A 16,620-nucleotide genomic window follows, 5' to 3' on the forward strand; every position below is an offset into this window, starting at 1 on the left:
CACACACACACATACATACATCCGATCACACACACTCACACACCTCCAGAGCACATGTGAAAGAAGGCAGTTCAAATAAATCAGTGAAGTAGAACGATGCCATAAAAACAGCAATAATTCATAATGAAAATCGATTCGATTCACTTTGGCCAAGCTGAAGGCATAAATCATATAAATTTTTAGTTACTTACCCAGTCAAAGCTTAAACCAACCCAGTATAGTATTTATAAGTGCACACATTCACACATACACACACACACACACACACACACAAACACACACACACATTCATTTATGTTGGCGAACTCTCAAAATCGTTTAGTCCAATCTTTTTGGGCCATCATTAGACTAATACATATGTGTATGATTTTTCAGAAATTCTTAGCAGTAATATTAATTATCCAAAATATTTCACTATGCACATGTGTAGAACGTAATCAGGAAATCAAAAGTCCTTAACTAAAGAGTCATAAATAATGATTTATCGATTGAGTGAAAATTCCAATTTTGAAATGATTCAACATATTGGCTTGCTAGGGCAATATGAGAAAACTCTACCAAATACAGAAACCAGAAAAATTCCATACATTGTTCAACATAATTTAGTTCAGCAAAAGTTACCACAGCATACTTGTGTGTGCATTGTATATGCATGAGAGTGCGTGTATGTGTAAGAGTTGTGTGTATGCTTGTACAGCGCAATTTGTCACATTTATGAGGTCGTTAGGTCTTCGCATGGAACAAAGTTGGCAACTTTAGTGGAGCCATTGCTGGGGTTAATTTTTCATTGAACCATATCCTTCAAAAATAGCTTGTGCTACAAGGCTGGCCGCCCGTTGCGTTTCATTGCGCACATCAATTGGAACTAAGACGATGACTTTATGTCTCATGTGTGATGTGTGACATGCGGTCATGAGTAACCGCAAAGGACACACGGCCCGGGACATGATACTCACGCTTCATTTCCGGTGGCTTCTTAAAACGGAACTAAATTGTACCCTAGCCACAATCTCGACCTTTGACTCATTGCAGTTAAGCCAGCTAACGACAGTTGCCAAGTGCGGTTGCGGCTCAACCGTAGAGCACTAAACGAGCATTGCGTATACGCTCGAACGAAAATAGTAGCGAGTATAAACAAATTATTATGCCTCACAGCTTGCACTCGTACATAAGCTGCTCTTATCGACACACACAGAGATACACAGACAATTGAATTCCTGAGAGAGTAAAACCTCAAAACGCAATTAAGGCTCTTGCACATATCTGTGTGCGGTGCTCGATTTATTGAATACCTAACTAATTAACCATAAATTGAAATGTTTGACACATACTTAACCATCTATTGCCTATGTGCGGTATATTCTGCCCAATAGGATTTTAACTTGACTAACCTCACAATAGTTAGCCAATAGCTTAAGAATGAAATTTAACTTGACAGAGAAGCTAATAATTTGAATTTGAATCATATATCATATTTTAAAAGCATAAACGGAACATTAAAGGCTCTACTACTAGTTTACTATTATTATTTAAAATTCTTTTTATATAACTCATGTCACTTGTCATGGCTCTCCATGACGTGCGTAGGGCACAAGTCATCGCCAATGTCTACATTTGATTGCTTTGACGTTGGAAATGGTCATAAACTTCAACATTTAAAAACATATAAAACTCTAAAAGTCTTTGACCACATATATTTATTTTCCACCCCCCACCGAGCTGTAGTTTGTGATATTTGAGCTTTTTGCAAACAAGACGTTTTCTTTTGACTTGAATTCTTCATAAGTTTGTTGATAGATTTTCTTGCTTGGCAAAATGTTCAATGCATTTTGAACTTCAGTTCACTTCTTTAATTTAACATAGAAAATTCTGAGCTAGCATTTTGTAATATTAAATATTATGAACTTTTACATACAAAAGAGTACATATTGGCCATGATATCAAACATGTCTGACTCCTCGACACAAATCCTCTTGCCTCTTTACACATTTTATATTCAGAATATATTTTCAAGCTAAGTAGATCAATTTCTTATTTAAAAGTTACAAATAAGCTGCTTTAAAAATCGATATATGATGCCGGCCCGCGACCTAACGACATTTAAAGCTGTCTCGGTGACTATTTGCCTGCCACTCACATTTGACTTTAACACTGCGTTTCTCATTTATTTTTTGCTTCTCTTATTTGCTCGTGGTAATTAAATGTAAGCCCACAGGAAAAGGTTTTTATTTTTATTTTTTTATAGTTGATTTTGTGAGAATCATCCATTAAGTAATTGCTGAATTAAATCCATCTCAAAGCAATTTAAAGCGCTTAATCGGATTATAATTATTCACCTATGTAGAGCTCTCACTGGCCGAGCAATTGCTTAATTCAATGTAAACAGAGTCTGCAAATTGCGCAACAACACGAATGCTGCATGCAACATTACAGACATACATTTGTACATATGTATATGCAACCTCTGAATGGTGCTGCCGGTTTTATGCGCCTGTGGAATTGTCAAGGCTTATACAAAATGCATTCATAGCTTAATCTTGTAGGCGGACAGAGATTTACGACCTGCAGCTGAGGTGGCGCCACGCTAGTACCATCGTCGCATTGCACTGTTGTTGTCTTGGCTGTTTTGTTCGCATTGGCAAGGATGCGGCTGCAGCTGCCATATGCGCCCAATAATCTATCAATGGCACCCTCATCGACCCCCAGCCACAACCAGGACACAGCCCACACACACCTTCCAGCACGATATCTTACTTCTGTGTGTATCTCTTTTCTTACAGTACGCCCTGCTGCAGACTGTGGTGGATGCCTGCCAAAAGAAGAGGCACTGCAAGTTCGCTGCGAATTCCAAAACGCACACAAGCACCGATCCCTGCTCGGGCATTCGAAAATTCGTCGAGATTGCCTACAAATGCCGTCCATGTAAGTATGCCAGCTCTTTTACCAGGTCAGTCCAGCCCCACCCATACACTGGCTCTTCATCCCCTTCACAAAAAAATAAAAGCGACTATACGCTACCGAGGCGACCAGGTTGGCGCTTTTGTCCTTGCCGCGTTAACCATACCATGATATATTTTATTTGCGCAGCGGCAAAAATAAATATTTGCCAGATGCAAAAGTGCCAAACATCAATTTAAGTTCTCAGGCAAACAAACAAATTTATTTTTACCAAAAGAAATAAGCCGTCATTTATTGAAGCCATGTGCAGATAACCTTCAAGCGCTGCAAAAAATATATTGCAAAAATCTTCTTAAAAGTTACAGAAGTTTTAAGGATTTTTTGTATATTTTTTTTCTTCTAAATTCTTAGTACATAAATTGGAGCTAAATCAATTTATATTTAAGGCAACGCTTATGTGTGCAATGAAATATCAAATCCCTTTATATAATAATCTATTTATTTGAAATATTTCACTTCTGCAAGAGATGGGAAACGAAGTGTTTGTAGGTCTTATTGAAGCCAAATATAAGTGGGCACAAAATGGTTGTAGGATAAGTTATTATGCAGAGAAAGCTACTTACAATAAAAGCTTACAAGCCAGTGAGCAGAATGACCATTAAATAATTCACATTTCAGACTAAGGAGATATTTAAACAATTATTCATGCACAAGTTATAAGCATTAAACTCTTATACAGAAGTCAATTAAGCCCTGACCAAACAAGTATTTACAGACAGTAGAGAAGGGCCCCCTTCACAGGTCACACATAACTAGCACCTGCATTTATATTAATAATGATCCAAGTTGAACGGACTGCACAACAGAAGGCACAATCATAATATACTAAAAATCTCTCATCTCACACTTGCGCAATGGTGGCAAAACACAGAAAAAAAAAAATAAAATAAAAAAATAAAAAAAAAAAAAAACAACAAAATTAATGAGCACTTCAACTCAAATAGAAGTTCGAGGCGATAAGAGTGGGCGGCAATGAGAACTGGGAAATGGAAAATGTGAACTGGGAACTGGCTGCAAATTCAGCTAGAAGCATAATGAAAAATGCAGCTGCGCTTTTGCGTTGTTTTTTTGCTTTTGCCTTTGCTTTAGCTTTAGCGAACATTAAAAATAGTTGAATAAACTTTTTGCTGAGTTATTTGCATAGTTTTGCACTGTGCATTTTTTAGCGTGGCATCGCGATGGGCGAACGCCACCGGCGATTGGGCTAATGACACTCGATTATTTACGATCCACTAAGCAATTCATGTTTAATCGTAATCACTCGACAAACATAAGCCGATAAGCGAGCAGATGAACCACCTAAGTGCTGCTTCTCACTCCGGGGCACTTGACTTTCAGATTCAGATTCCAATTCACCTGGAACAAAGCGGCGTCGAAATGGTGCTGTTGCCAATGGCTGCAGCCATTGGATGAAAGTCGTTAAACGAGTTCTTAATGCCTCGCTCAGACGGTTCAATTCGACGGTATTCGGATTCTAGCTGCCAGTGCACACAAAGCCCTATGCATTCCATGTAATTCTTTGGTAATTTGCGTCAGCCTTTTATCCATTTCCAGCATTTTTGCAACTTTGCTAGAATACTTTTTACTACACTCGAGACAGGCATTATTCCTTTGCTACGAAATGCGTAACATAGCGGACAAGATACAAAAAGCAATCGCAATAAGTGTTTATATTCTTGACCAGACTCGAATTGCTGAAGTCGCAGGCATCTGCTTCTTAACTTCAAATATATCCTTTTATTTTGAAGAAAATGGACTACATATTTTCATCATATATGATATATATGCATATGGAAAACGCACTTGAATGTAGCTTGAAAATATTCATTTGTTTTTGAATCGGCTGTCAATTTTATAAAATATTTATGCGACTAAGGATCGGATCAATATCATTCTAGCATATAAAAATAAAAAATATATATTTTTTAGATCTTAAGTTACGACATCTCAGGGTATTTACGCTTCGCATTAAAAAAGGGAGTTGTTCAATTCCATTTTTGTTTTTATGCCGGCTTTTTTTATTTTTGTACTTTTTTTTTTTTTTGACAAGTGACGCAGATGTTATCTTGTTAAAAAGCACACAAACACACCAAAGAAGTGAAGCAAACAGGACAGAGACAAAAGAGGAGCGCCGCATTCAAATTAGAAAAGGGAAATGCACAGCGGGTTGAAAAAGGGCAACTTGTACTTGGTCCGCATAGCTGAGTACACTGAAGCTAGCTGGCACATGGTAGCCTAGAGCGGGGGCTTTGCTGAGGTAATATAATTAAGGAGAGCCGAGTTTTTTTTTCTAAATTGTCTGTTATCTTTTGCTCATTATGGACACCAGCGACAAGTAATAAAACTGCAAAGTACGAGTGGAAAACGTTGAAAAATTACGGCCTGGTTATGTGAGTGGGAGCAAAAGCTACAGCAGGCCCCCAGGCTTGAAGCCCATGCCCATGCCCATGCCCATGCCCATGCCCAAACGAAGCTCGAGGCAAGCAATGCACAGCACGGCAAGCCCAGCTGGCGCATGGGCCATGGGCAGGAAGGCAGCCGGAGAGGCGCGTGCCAGACGGCACATTGTGGTCATAAAAATATGGCAATTTTTAACTTTTCTCACGTCTCTCCATAATAAAACGTGCACTCGCACTCTTAAGAGGAGCAAGGAATCACAGTACCCAATACGAGACCCGTGCACGTATCATGTGGGAGTCAGATCCGCAAGGCCGGGGCAATGCAGCAAATGCCAGAGGCCCAGGCCTGTAAACAGGCTATGCAAATATTTACCAAATTTATTAAAGTTCATCTCGGACCGAGCTTTCACCACAGACATTCCTCTTCCTATGCATCAAATGTACATCTATGAGTATGTATGCATGTACATAAATATGTATCTAAATGTGTGTGAGCATGTACTTGTGTATGTACATACATTTCATATATTTGTTATGCGAAACATTTTAAGGTGGCAGTCAAAGTGCACAGCAGAAGAAAAAGAGCGCCGCCAGCCCAATTCATAATTGCTTGAGGTTCGTCCTTTCTGCTTGCTCTGGGCGAAACCAGCAAAAAGGAAGCAAATATCTTGGAAATCTTAGTCGACTGTACCTCGACTCGACAATTGCAAATCTCAACTTGGCTGACTTCCAACAGTTTGCTTTGTGCAGCGTGTGTTAGTGTAGTGGTAAATTACTGAGCATATGTGCAATTGAGAGCACACACATACATATGCACATGTGCTGTGTCGACTATCCATGCTCGACAAATGCCTTTAGATATTGAGGATACATAGTCAAACAAAGTAATTGGATATTAGACTTTTATTTGATAAATTTCACCATGACATACGAGTAATTACTTTTGCACAAATGTGATGCAAAAAAAAAAAAAAAAAAAAAAAAAAAAAAAAAAAAAAAAAAAAAAAAAAAAAACTGAAAACTTTTATAACAATTGTGGTCGATACAAAGGACTCGAATTAACATAGAATTGATACTAAATAAATTTTATTATATTATAGGAATAACCCTTTTGAAATTTGAGACGTGATCGATTTTAAATTCATCGTTAAAGTCATCTCTCTCTCTCTCTCTCTATTTGATTATGTATAAGTTTGATCAAGTGTGAAAAATATATTTCATTTATTATTTCATATTTAAATGAAAATAGAAAAAAAATTGACTTTTTCTTTGCATAAAAAGTGAATACACTTTTTTCGTATTCATGTTTCGCGCATACGATTCCTGTCACATTTGCAACATTTCCAAGCCAGTGAATGCTTTATGTTTAAATTATCAAAATAACCACATTTGCATCCCTGATTTTATTATAGAAATTATTTTGAATTTAAATTGACAACTTAAGTTCGATGAAACGTGGCGTATACGTAATTAATACAAGTGAAATATAAACGTTTGTGCTCGCAAAGCAAATATTTAGTTTTCTTTTTTAGTTGTTTATTTTCACTGTTATAATGACTGTAAATTGAATATGGTAATTCAAGTTGCCAGCTATCCGAAATTTGTATTAATTAAATAGCATCGAACGTAAGCAATTAGTTGCATATGCATCAACAAATCTGTTAAAATGTCACTCAAGTCCAAAAAAGAAGAGTTGCAAATGAAAGTTTGTTTAAAGCTTTTCATGATTTTTGTAAAAATATATATGTAAATTGCTTCCTTATTTACTTACATACATATATTTAAGTACATATATATTAATTATTCATATATTGTATTTTTGAGAGCGTTTTTCACATGAATGCCTCACCCACAACTCCCCGTCTGCAAATTCCAATGAACGCATCACAATCGTGTTTTTCTGCTGGTGAACATTTTTTCCGAATTATTTTTAATGGCTTTTGCTGTTTATTTTTTGCATTTTTCATCATCCAAAAAGACGAATTCCGGAGCAAGTTGGCCTGCGAGAATGACAACATGCCGCTGATGTGCAATCCATACTCACGCATCGCCATCTACAGTGCTTCCTTTGGCCACACGGAGCGAGAGACTGTGCAGTGCGGTGGCCCGGGGACGCCGCCCGGCACCGTGCGGATCAATCGGGAGGAGAATAGCCAGCCCAGTAAGCAGCAGCCGCAAAAGCCATACATGAGTTCATTGATCCAGTTTTTCATATTTACCAGCCTGCCTTGTGTCCTATGCCACCGAGACTGTCATGCAAATCTGTCATGGACGGCGACGCTGCTCGGTGGCCGCGGACGCCGGCACCTTTGGTCGTCCCTGCAAGGCCGATGTGCGCATGTATCTGAAAGTCGTTTACACATGCAGTAAGTCTTTAGTCCTCACATTAAATTGAACTGTCAGCTAATTCACACTTTTTCGCAGTACCCCGCAAAGTGCTCAAGGATCGCTATGAGACAGCTGCGGAGGCGGACGAGCCGCAGCAAACAGACTTGGACATGGACCAAGATGAACTATATGACGAGGATCAGTTCTACAAGGAGTCGGAGGCGATCCCACCGGCACCCAAACTGCAGGGGGCCAACGTGGGTCGTTCCTTTGACTTTGACACCAACAACGTTGGAGAAGAGGCAACGAGCACACTTCTGCCCCCATTGCTATCGCGCAACGATGGCTCGTTAGAAGGTAAGTGATTGGGGAGCGCAAGGTCATACAGAGACTCGCAGAGATTTCAGGAATCGGTGCCTGGGGCGAACTATAGGTCCATAATTTGATTTCACTTTGCGTGCTCGTATCACTTTTTAATGGAGTCTGTCGCATCGGTATGTGCCATGCCGTTCAGTTGCTGCAAAGTGCCTCCCCAGCGCATGGCGCATACATATTTTAAGAGCATGCCCATCCGTCTTCATTAGCCAGCTGAGTTACTGGCGTTTGAGCCAAACGCTAGTACGGCTCGCATCCATCCAAGCCGTGCATTATCTATAGTAACATTAAGTAACGTCAAATCATGTTTGCTGACGACGTTGCGCCCGGGAAATTCCCGTTTGCCCCTGATGGATGCGAGTCCGCCAGAGCTGTCAGAGCTTTCGCCAAAAAATGAAAAAAAAAAAAAAATCGTACACAAAATATGTGCTCACCCAATGGCATATTTCGCAGAGCGTCTGCAGGCATCAGTGCGACTGTTGAACCGCATAAAAATGTCATTCAACAAGCAATTGGTAACTGAGTCGGCTACAACCACAACAGTGGCCAGTGAGCACATCAGCACAACCGCTGAGGGGGCTTCAATTATAGATAATGAGGATAGCACCATTGAGCTGGCGACCGAAGGCTCGGACATCGGTGCCGGGAACGGGACCGCCAATACAAAATGGAGCTATGAGAAGGGCAACTACTTCTATCGCCGCAAGTGCCAGATGGTGGATGATTGGGGTACAATAGGTTTGAACTGCACCGAGGAGGACATCGTCACTGAACGTGTCGAAGTGGTTGGTTTCTTGGCAAATTGGCTGCACACCTATCTGCACATTCGAAGTGAGTTCGAGATCCTGTCCTCTTATGCTATCCCTAGCATGCCGTTCGTACAGTTAAGGCTTTCATGTGTAACTAATCGAAGTTTTTGTTCGCTTACACATACACACACACATAAAGTCACATTCACCGGCACACAAGTTCGCTGACTAAAAGAACAACAACAGCTATGTCACGTCTCGCAGCACTGCAGACGGTGTTCGACAAAAAAAATATATATATGTATATATATTTATATATGTATATATAAACATACATATATATACGTCTTCCCGCTGTACCATTTCCATGTCTCAAAAAGCAACTCTGCTGTCAGCTCAGCGTCTGTCATCAACAGAGCCAAAGAGAGGGCAACAGCGTTTGGGCTGTGACAGCGGCTGCGGCTGCAGTTGCGGCAGTGGCTGCGGTAGCCAACACAAAGTTGCATGTGCTGCACGTTGCACCCAGCTCGTTGCTTGCCACATGGTAAAGTTTTTGATTTCGTTTTACTCATAAACAAAGTCGCCCGATTAAAAGTTTAGCTCACTACTTTCCGCCCACGCAAATGCAGACAACGCGTTGACGAGCACACAAAGTCAGTGAAGATCAGCCATGTGGAAAACTCATCATGCTGCTCCGCCAGGCTTACACTAACTATGTACAGGCTACGATGCGCCGTTCGGCTGTTGTTGCTGTACGGAAATTAGGAATTTATATACCAAGCCTCAAAATAAGTTATTTACATTACTTTTTGCTTTTGCTTTTTCTCTTTGCCTTTGCCTTTGCCTCTGTCGCTCACTTTGGCATGCAGAGCACCAGGAACAGTTTTACCTGTATCTAATCATATCGGTGACAGCGGGCGTTCTCCTGTGCCTAACGCTTGTCATCGGCCGACTCACCCTGCAGCGTCGAGGCAGCCGTTTGAAGAGGAGCTCCAGTGTCAGTGGCGTGGCGAAAAACTTTGCTGAAACTCCAATCGATGGCACAAGTGGAAGCGGCGCTGCTGGCGGAGGGGCCGGCAGTAATTTCCAACAGATGGCAACAGGTGAAACCCATCTGGGCGACACTTTCGGTGACGACATCTCCGACATCGATGTCGACGTTGACTTAACAGCTCCGATGCCATTGTCTAGTCTATCATCACGGAACGAGGTGAGTTGCAATTGGAATTGCTTAACAAAGCATGGCATGGCCATGATTTTCGAAAATCCTCATGCAGATTTGGGCATGAGTAGTGTGAAATAAGGTTCAACTCGGGTTTAGCTTAGTCGGGTGCTCTACTGTTTAGACGTGCAATTACAGCTAGCTAAGCATACGGTAATTAGTTAAATCACCTTTCAATAGCTGCGAGGAGCTCTACGAAACTCTATTCTACTCGACTCTTTTCTGCTCCAGCCCCGAGGTAGTGGCCTGGTCATTACCTGTAGTCATTACCTAAGGTAAATAAACATCTCTAAATATGGAAATTTCATTGTTCTTGCTTAAGCCAACAATAGACAACGAGGGCGCATCAAAAGCAACGGGCCTGTTGTGGTTCTGTTGAAAGGAAATGAGAGGAAACGGGCACCAGGGAAGTTCCCTTGCCATTTAACCCATTTTGGGCCAAACAAAAGCGAGGAGTCTTTAAATCGCCTTCTGCCCAAACCCTAAACACCCGACACGCAGCCCCCTTGTCTTTCAACTCCCACCTACGTTGGGGAAAATGCTAGTAGCCTTGCTCCGAATGCTCGTTGCAACAATTTTTGTACTTTTTGTTGTTTATTTCATGGGATCTGGGCAGCAACAAAACCATTGCCGCCTTATACAAGCATAAGTACTATGTATATATATCCCGAATATATGTATATACACACGTATATATGCATAATGGTGAAAGCATGGTTTGTCGGACTGTGTTGAAGGGTTGAAAATGAAAATTACTGCACCTGTACAGCTTGGACAGCCGCCTGAGGGACTTTTCCACATAAAAGATGAAAATACCAAATACAAGCTCAAATGCAAAGATGTTTGTAACAATACAGAGCCGTCGATTTCATGTACCGTCTGTAGATTATTTTTAAGTCGGTTTGATTGAAAGAAGTTTACACAAGCTCAACCATATGTACACGAACTTAAATCGACGGACAATAAACAATTTAAAAGATGAAAGATGGACGAGTCCTTGAACAAATACCTATGTAGCTACTAGCTAGAGTATTCACATTTATGAAATGCAACTCAAGGAATTATTTTGATTTAAGAACATTTACTCAACCTGAACTGCGCACTCTGATTAACTTAATATGAAGATTTAAAATGCAGAAAGCTGTGTGCAGCAAGCAGTGAGGGCCACTATGGTTACATATTTGCTCGTATGCTACGTGTATTTTTCTGAGGGCCACCGATTGGGGGCGGCGAGCAAGGTGAGCAAGGTGAACACGGTGAGCCAGGTATCTGGTGTCTGGGCCTGCGTCATTTTCAATTGCAGGAATAAATGAGCAGCAGCTTAACTTTACTTTACTGTGCTCTGCCCTTTCATATCCTTTGTCGTCACCGTCAACAACTCGGCATCTCATCTGCATGCGGCACAAAATGGCATTCGCAACCGTCGGGCATGGGCCAAACAAACAAAAGACCTCCTACATGACATACGCACCAACGCCCAACTGTAGCTACGCTGGCTTAACAGGCGCTCAACCACATTCGCATCCACTGCCAGCGCCACATCCACATCCACATCCATCCTCTACGGCAACCAGTGTGCTGATGGCACCGCACACGCAGCCCAACATTTACACCAGCATGGGCCATCCAGCTGTGAGCGGAGCAATGACCATAGGTAAGTAGCACAGAGTGTAGTGAATATTTATATTAAAGAGAATGCCGTTAACTGCGATGCATAATTAAATACGTAATTAAAGTGAAATTAATGTTCATTTGTTACATATAAATTTGTCGTATTAATATATAATCGCCGTTCCCATAATATCCATATCTATATACATATACATATATATATGCGTCTCTTCACAGGTCCTCACATGCTGGGCCCCTCAAGCTTGGGCGGCGTATCGCCAGCTTATCTGAGTGGCACCATCATGGTGCCCGGACACCAGCACACGCACGGCGGCACCCTGCGTCGCACTCTAATACCAACCAGCATGGGTCTGATGAGTGCGCCCTCGCCGCCGCCGGCGATGCTGGGCACTGGAGGCGGCATGACGCTGCCGCCGCACTCGATGCCCGCCACCAGCGGCAGCGGCGTCTACTACGATAGCACAGTGCCACGCAGTCTGGCGCGCGGCATGTCTACGGAGAGCGGCGGGCAGTATTTCCTGGGATGACACTCGCTCAACCGCAAGGCTTCACTGCCCGTCGCCATTGCGGTGCGGCCTCAGCCGCACTTGAACTTTAACATGCTGCCAATGTCGGCGACTGTGGGCTTGGGCTCACCCTTGGTGACGGAGTCCAGTGGCAGCCGAGCGGGCACGCCCACCAATGCTAATGGTAACAAAACGGATATACCAGCAATCACAGTGACGGCCTCGCCGGGGCCGGCTTCCATTCTGCTGGGCAACATGAAACCGCCGAATTCTGGCACTGACACTCGTGCGACTACGCCCACCGGTAACAGCGGCATGCCAATGTCCTCGTCTGGACGAAGCCAATGTTTCTAGGATCAGTTTAACAGTTCAGCAATCGATTTCAATTGTCTCTCTGAAACTGATCGGAGTCAAGGACCAGTGGACGAAGATCTATTCTACTTGTAAATAGCATAAAGACTCAATTGTCGCCCTGTTTTCCAATTCAAGTTAGTAAAATTCGAAATAACAATTTAAGCATATTTCTGCGATTAACCATAAATGAAGACGTTCAGAGGCTACCCTGTAATCATAACCAAATCAAATTACCTTCAAAGGGCTAGAATAGGCATGGATACTCGATACACGAACTCGTGCAACCGAGCGTTTCCAATCGTTTTAATGCATCTAGAAAATTCAACATATTTAGCATCAATTTTAATGCCATTGAACAAAACGTATATTGAAGTCTCTCAAATACATTGGTATACTTAGAGTAATACAGTTTATAAATATAAATATAAATATATATATATGATACTCATCTTTCATGAATTTCTAGTCTTAAGCGCATGAGATTACATTAAGAGCATGAGATTAATTTTATTTGCCTTAAAGCCAAAAGTGGTAAATTATAGAAAAACCCAGAAAATACTAAAAATTTGTATATCTCAAGTCTAAAGTAATCAAAGTTACAAAGTAGAACAACATCAAAACAGTAATTCAATATACGAATTCTACAATCCGAATAGCTAAACTCTGCAATGTCAGCGCAATAGAGTTACATAGAGTATAAAGAAGAAGAACAAATACTTTATATATGTATAAACTTTTGACTAAGAGATGATTTAATTTATTAATCCGCCGAAAAGGAAACATTATTCCGTTACTTATCATTCATAATAATAAAGCAGGCTAGAAGGAATCTTTGAGATTCATGAGAGCCGCAACAGATGTATTTGGCAAATTTAATCGAGCGTCAGGTTTCAAAGACCCAAAGCTGATTTTCTAGATAAATATGTGCTTCAAGGCAAGTGCACAATAAATACATCAATTACTACAAAAACAAAATATCCGTTCACATAATGAATGTGCTATCAATGTTAAATATAATCGTTCATAGTGAATCGTAACACATACCAGGATAAATAGTTGAGAAACTTTAGAGATTGTTAAACGTACACAAACACAAACACACACATACCCAAGAGCGCCAAATAACTGCGTCTCATTGCATTGGAGATGGAATTGTTTCCCATTCAGTCCAAAACCAATTTAATTTATTGTTTATAGTTGCATAGATGCAAGAGCAAAACACTATCTTAGATATGCTCAATGGCAGACCAGATCAAATATTGTTTAATAAACCAAATGGGATTATTCAGTTCGTAAAACAACAAATTGAAACCAATTGTCAACAACTTTGTTATAAATCGTTTATAATTTTTGGGGTTAAGATGTGAAACAGGGTAATAAACGAATATACGTATTATTATTAAATAAATTATCTGTGTTCTTGATACGGTGAGTATGTGTCGGATGTAGATGGCGTCAATCGAATCCAATACTCAAATCGAATCATAGAAAAGTGATTGGCAAATATGAGTGAGTATATTGGTGTTTGGGTATGTCCATCTGCCTGTGTGAGTGAGCACAGAGCAATTCGCCGCAATTGAAGGTAGAAAATTGAAATATGAAGCACATGCTGCTGTGATTGCTACTCTCGACTCCACCAGTGACGTGGCAAAACAAAAACAAAAATTGTTTTTTTTTAAATACCAGGTAAAGCGAAAATAAAGCTGTAGATGTATGGGCAGAGTGTGGAATTTAAGCTATGGCAGACAGCCGCATCTAAAAATATATAAAAGAGCGAGTCAGAGACGTGCAGCTCGAATTGAATACACATGATGAATGATTCCGACGAAAAAATATAAAGGCGATTACTATGTCCCTTGACATAGTAGAAGCTAAGAGCCAGCTAAACATTTTACAGCTGAAATACTACTATCGGATAAGGCAATAGAATCCTATATTTTCCAGCTATCCACAAATAGACCAACAACAAATATCTTGCTTTTTTAATTAAGTGAACCCTTTGTGGATTGCTCATTCTCATTCAATTCATAATTCCATCTGCTGCAGCATTTCTCTCTTAACGACTCGGAGTAGAGCAACAAAATATATGTAGATACCGATTGGCTGCATGACGAATAATAATACGAAATAAAAGGTTCGTTTTGTGCCTGACTCGTCTGGATGTCTAATGGACTGCAATTGATTATGTCTGTCTATAATGATGAAGCAGCTCGACCAAACAATAAGTATGCCAAGTGATTGACTGCTCTCGTTATGAAAATGTATTCACGAGCATTTTCTTTGTTGGCAGTGGCACGGCCAAAGTTAAGGGTAATGACGACGTACCAAAACCCGCCCAACCATCCTGCCACCCAGCCACCTATTTGGCAATAAGTTGTTAATGGCTCTGCGGCACAAGTGGACGATCCTTGTAAGTATATTGAGGGAAAACTTCACCATTTGCAGCACTAGCACAGGGCTAATTATGATAAGTGGCTGCAAATAGTTGTCGCTGACAGCCGGAGCAATTTGGACTAACGTTGCCAGCAGTGACCGAGCTATCTTTCCACGAACTGTGAATCACGAACAGACGCTAGAAGGAGATTCCCTGAGAGGCTGGCACCAGTCGACCAGCGACGCAAACAAAAGTTTTTCAATTAAAAACGTTAAATAGCCACAAGCACTTAGCAATAAATTCCTGCTGCGTATGGAGTGGAGTCGACAATAAAACACCTAATGAAACGCCATTGCCTAAAAACAACAATAATTATAAGTCGAAATTGAAAAGCATAGCTGTACTTATAAACAAGGCTCTTAAATTACATGCAATCTATGTTGGCAGAAAGAATTTCTTATATATTCCGCTCTCTCTCTCTCTCTCTCTCTCTCTGAAATTAGAGCCCATCGTAAATACATACATATGTTTATATATATGTACTGTGTCTATTTCGTATATAGATTATAATATATTGTATGCTCAGAGTTTGATTCAGCGAACAGCGGGGCGTATACGGGTTTTATGCAACAATTTAATGAATCCGCTGTTTAAATGCTGACAAAACCATAAAACAAGATTTGAATGGCCAGCAATAACAGCATTCACAACAACAATTGATATATCTGCACATATTTTTATACACATGTATATGCGCGCAGATAGAGATATATGTATGCTATATGGCAGCTACATTCAGAGGCGTAGCAAGGACTTGCTGTAGGGGTAAAAGGAAAAAATATTCAATTTATTATTGCTTTCAAAGCGTATTGATTTTATGCGGATATGGCTTTGTTCGCCAAATATTAAATGCCAAATAAAAATCAACTTTATGGTGTTTTACAGCTATATTTTCTTTTGCGAAAAACAGACAACAACTCTACAAAAAAAGAAATCGAACTCCGCCTTATATTTGGGTAATGAAAGTTTATCAAGTTTTTTAACGGCTAGGTCGAAAGATACGCTGATTAAAATAAATAGTTTTTCTGTGTGAGCTCGACGCGGATATGAATAAATTTATTGTAAAATTTTTCAAACGAGAATTCGCATAGCGACGCTCCTGCAAATATTCATGCCAGTAAGTATATTTGCGAAACAACCGCTCGGCTCAGTGGGCGCGCACCGCCCATTGGGCATGTACAATGATTTTCCGTAATATTTCGTGTTGCGTTAAATCGTTAAATGAAAAACCAAAAATGTGTTAAAGCGTCCAGCTTCTAACTTGGGCCGCACATATGTATATTCCTAAAAATGTTTGCTCTCCAAATTGGTTCATTGCTCGGGCGAAATGTGAATGTGCTCGCAGGCATTACTAATTATGGCAATGAACGTGGAAGCGAAGCACCAGAAGAGTATTACTATTTGGTATGAAACGTCAAGGTCCTATTTACCAATTTTGAGGTAATCAGTGAAATGCCGAAAAATTTCAGGAAAAATACTATTATGAACAAATTGATGTGTTGCATCGAATCGAAACCATTCACAACTTGTAAAATGAATTTCATGGCACGTTAACAAAATACATAGAATTTCATAAATAATATAAAAATAGTCAGTGAAATGGCAGAAAATTCCATTAAATCATATTACCTATTTTTTAAATGTTTATATCCTGTAAAGTTCA

At 40.3% G+C, this 16,620-nt stretch overlaps 1 protein-coding gene and 1 long non-coding RNA gene across 11 annotated transcripts in view; both read left to right on the forward strand.

Annotated features, from left to right (window-relative positions):
* The window catches only part of LOC108621674 (uncharacterized), a 31,761-nt gene extending 17,830 nt beyond the window's left edge, over positions 1–13,931 (forward strand). For 9 of the 10 annotated variants that reach the window (XM_089461916.1, XM_089461840.1, XM_089462042.1 and 6 more), the window contains 8 exons: positions 2,781–2,922; positions 7,336–7,518; positions 7,580–7,723; positions 7,782–8,042; positions 8,514–8,891; positions 9,679–10,019; positions 11,481–11,685; positions 11,880–13,931. In XM_089461916.1, coding sequence (XP_089318042.1) covers positions 2,781–2,922; positions 7,336–7,518; positions 7,580–7,723; positions 7,782–8,042; positions 8,514–8,891; positions 9,679–10,019; positions 11,481–11,685; positions 11,880–12,190 — 1,965 coding nt within the window. In that variant the 3' untranslated portion in view covers positions 12,191–13,931. The remainder of the gene's footprint in view (positions 1–2,780; positions 2,923–7,335; positions 7,519–7,579; positions 7,724–7,781; positions 8,043–8,513; positions 8,892–9,678; positions 10,020–11,480; positions 11,686–11,879) is intronic. The other variant, XM_018019127.2, reaches the window with a different exon arrangement.
* LOC149270570 (uncharacterized) lies at positions 2,930–6,378 on the forward strand. Its single transcript, XR_016268596.1, has 2 exons — positions 2,930–5,215; positions 5,288–6,378. It is a non-coding gene; the product is annotated as an uncharacterized LOC149270570 (long non-coding RNA).
* Positions 13,932–16,620: the final 2,689 nt, after the last annotated feature.

The sequence above is a fragment of the Drosophila arizonae genome, chromosome 2 (assembly GCF_054131065.1).
Source record: "Drosophila arizonae isolate 15081-1271.41 chromosome 2, UAZ_ARI_1.0, whole genome shotgun sequence".
Classification (NCBI taxonomy): domain Eukaryota; kingdom Metazoa; phylum Arthropoda; class Insecta; order Diptera; family Drosophilidae; genus Drosophila; species Drosophila arizonae.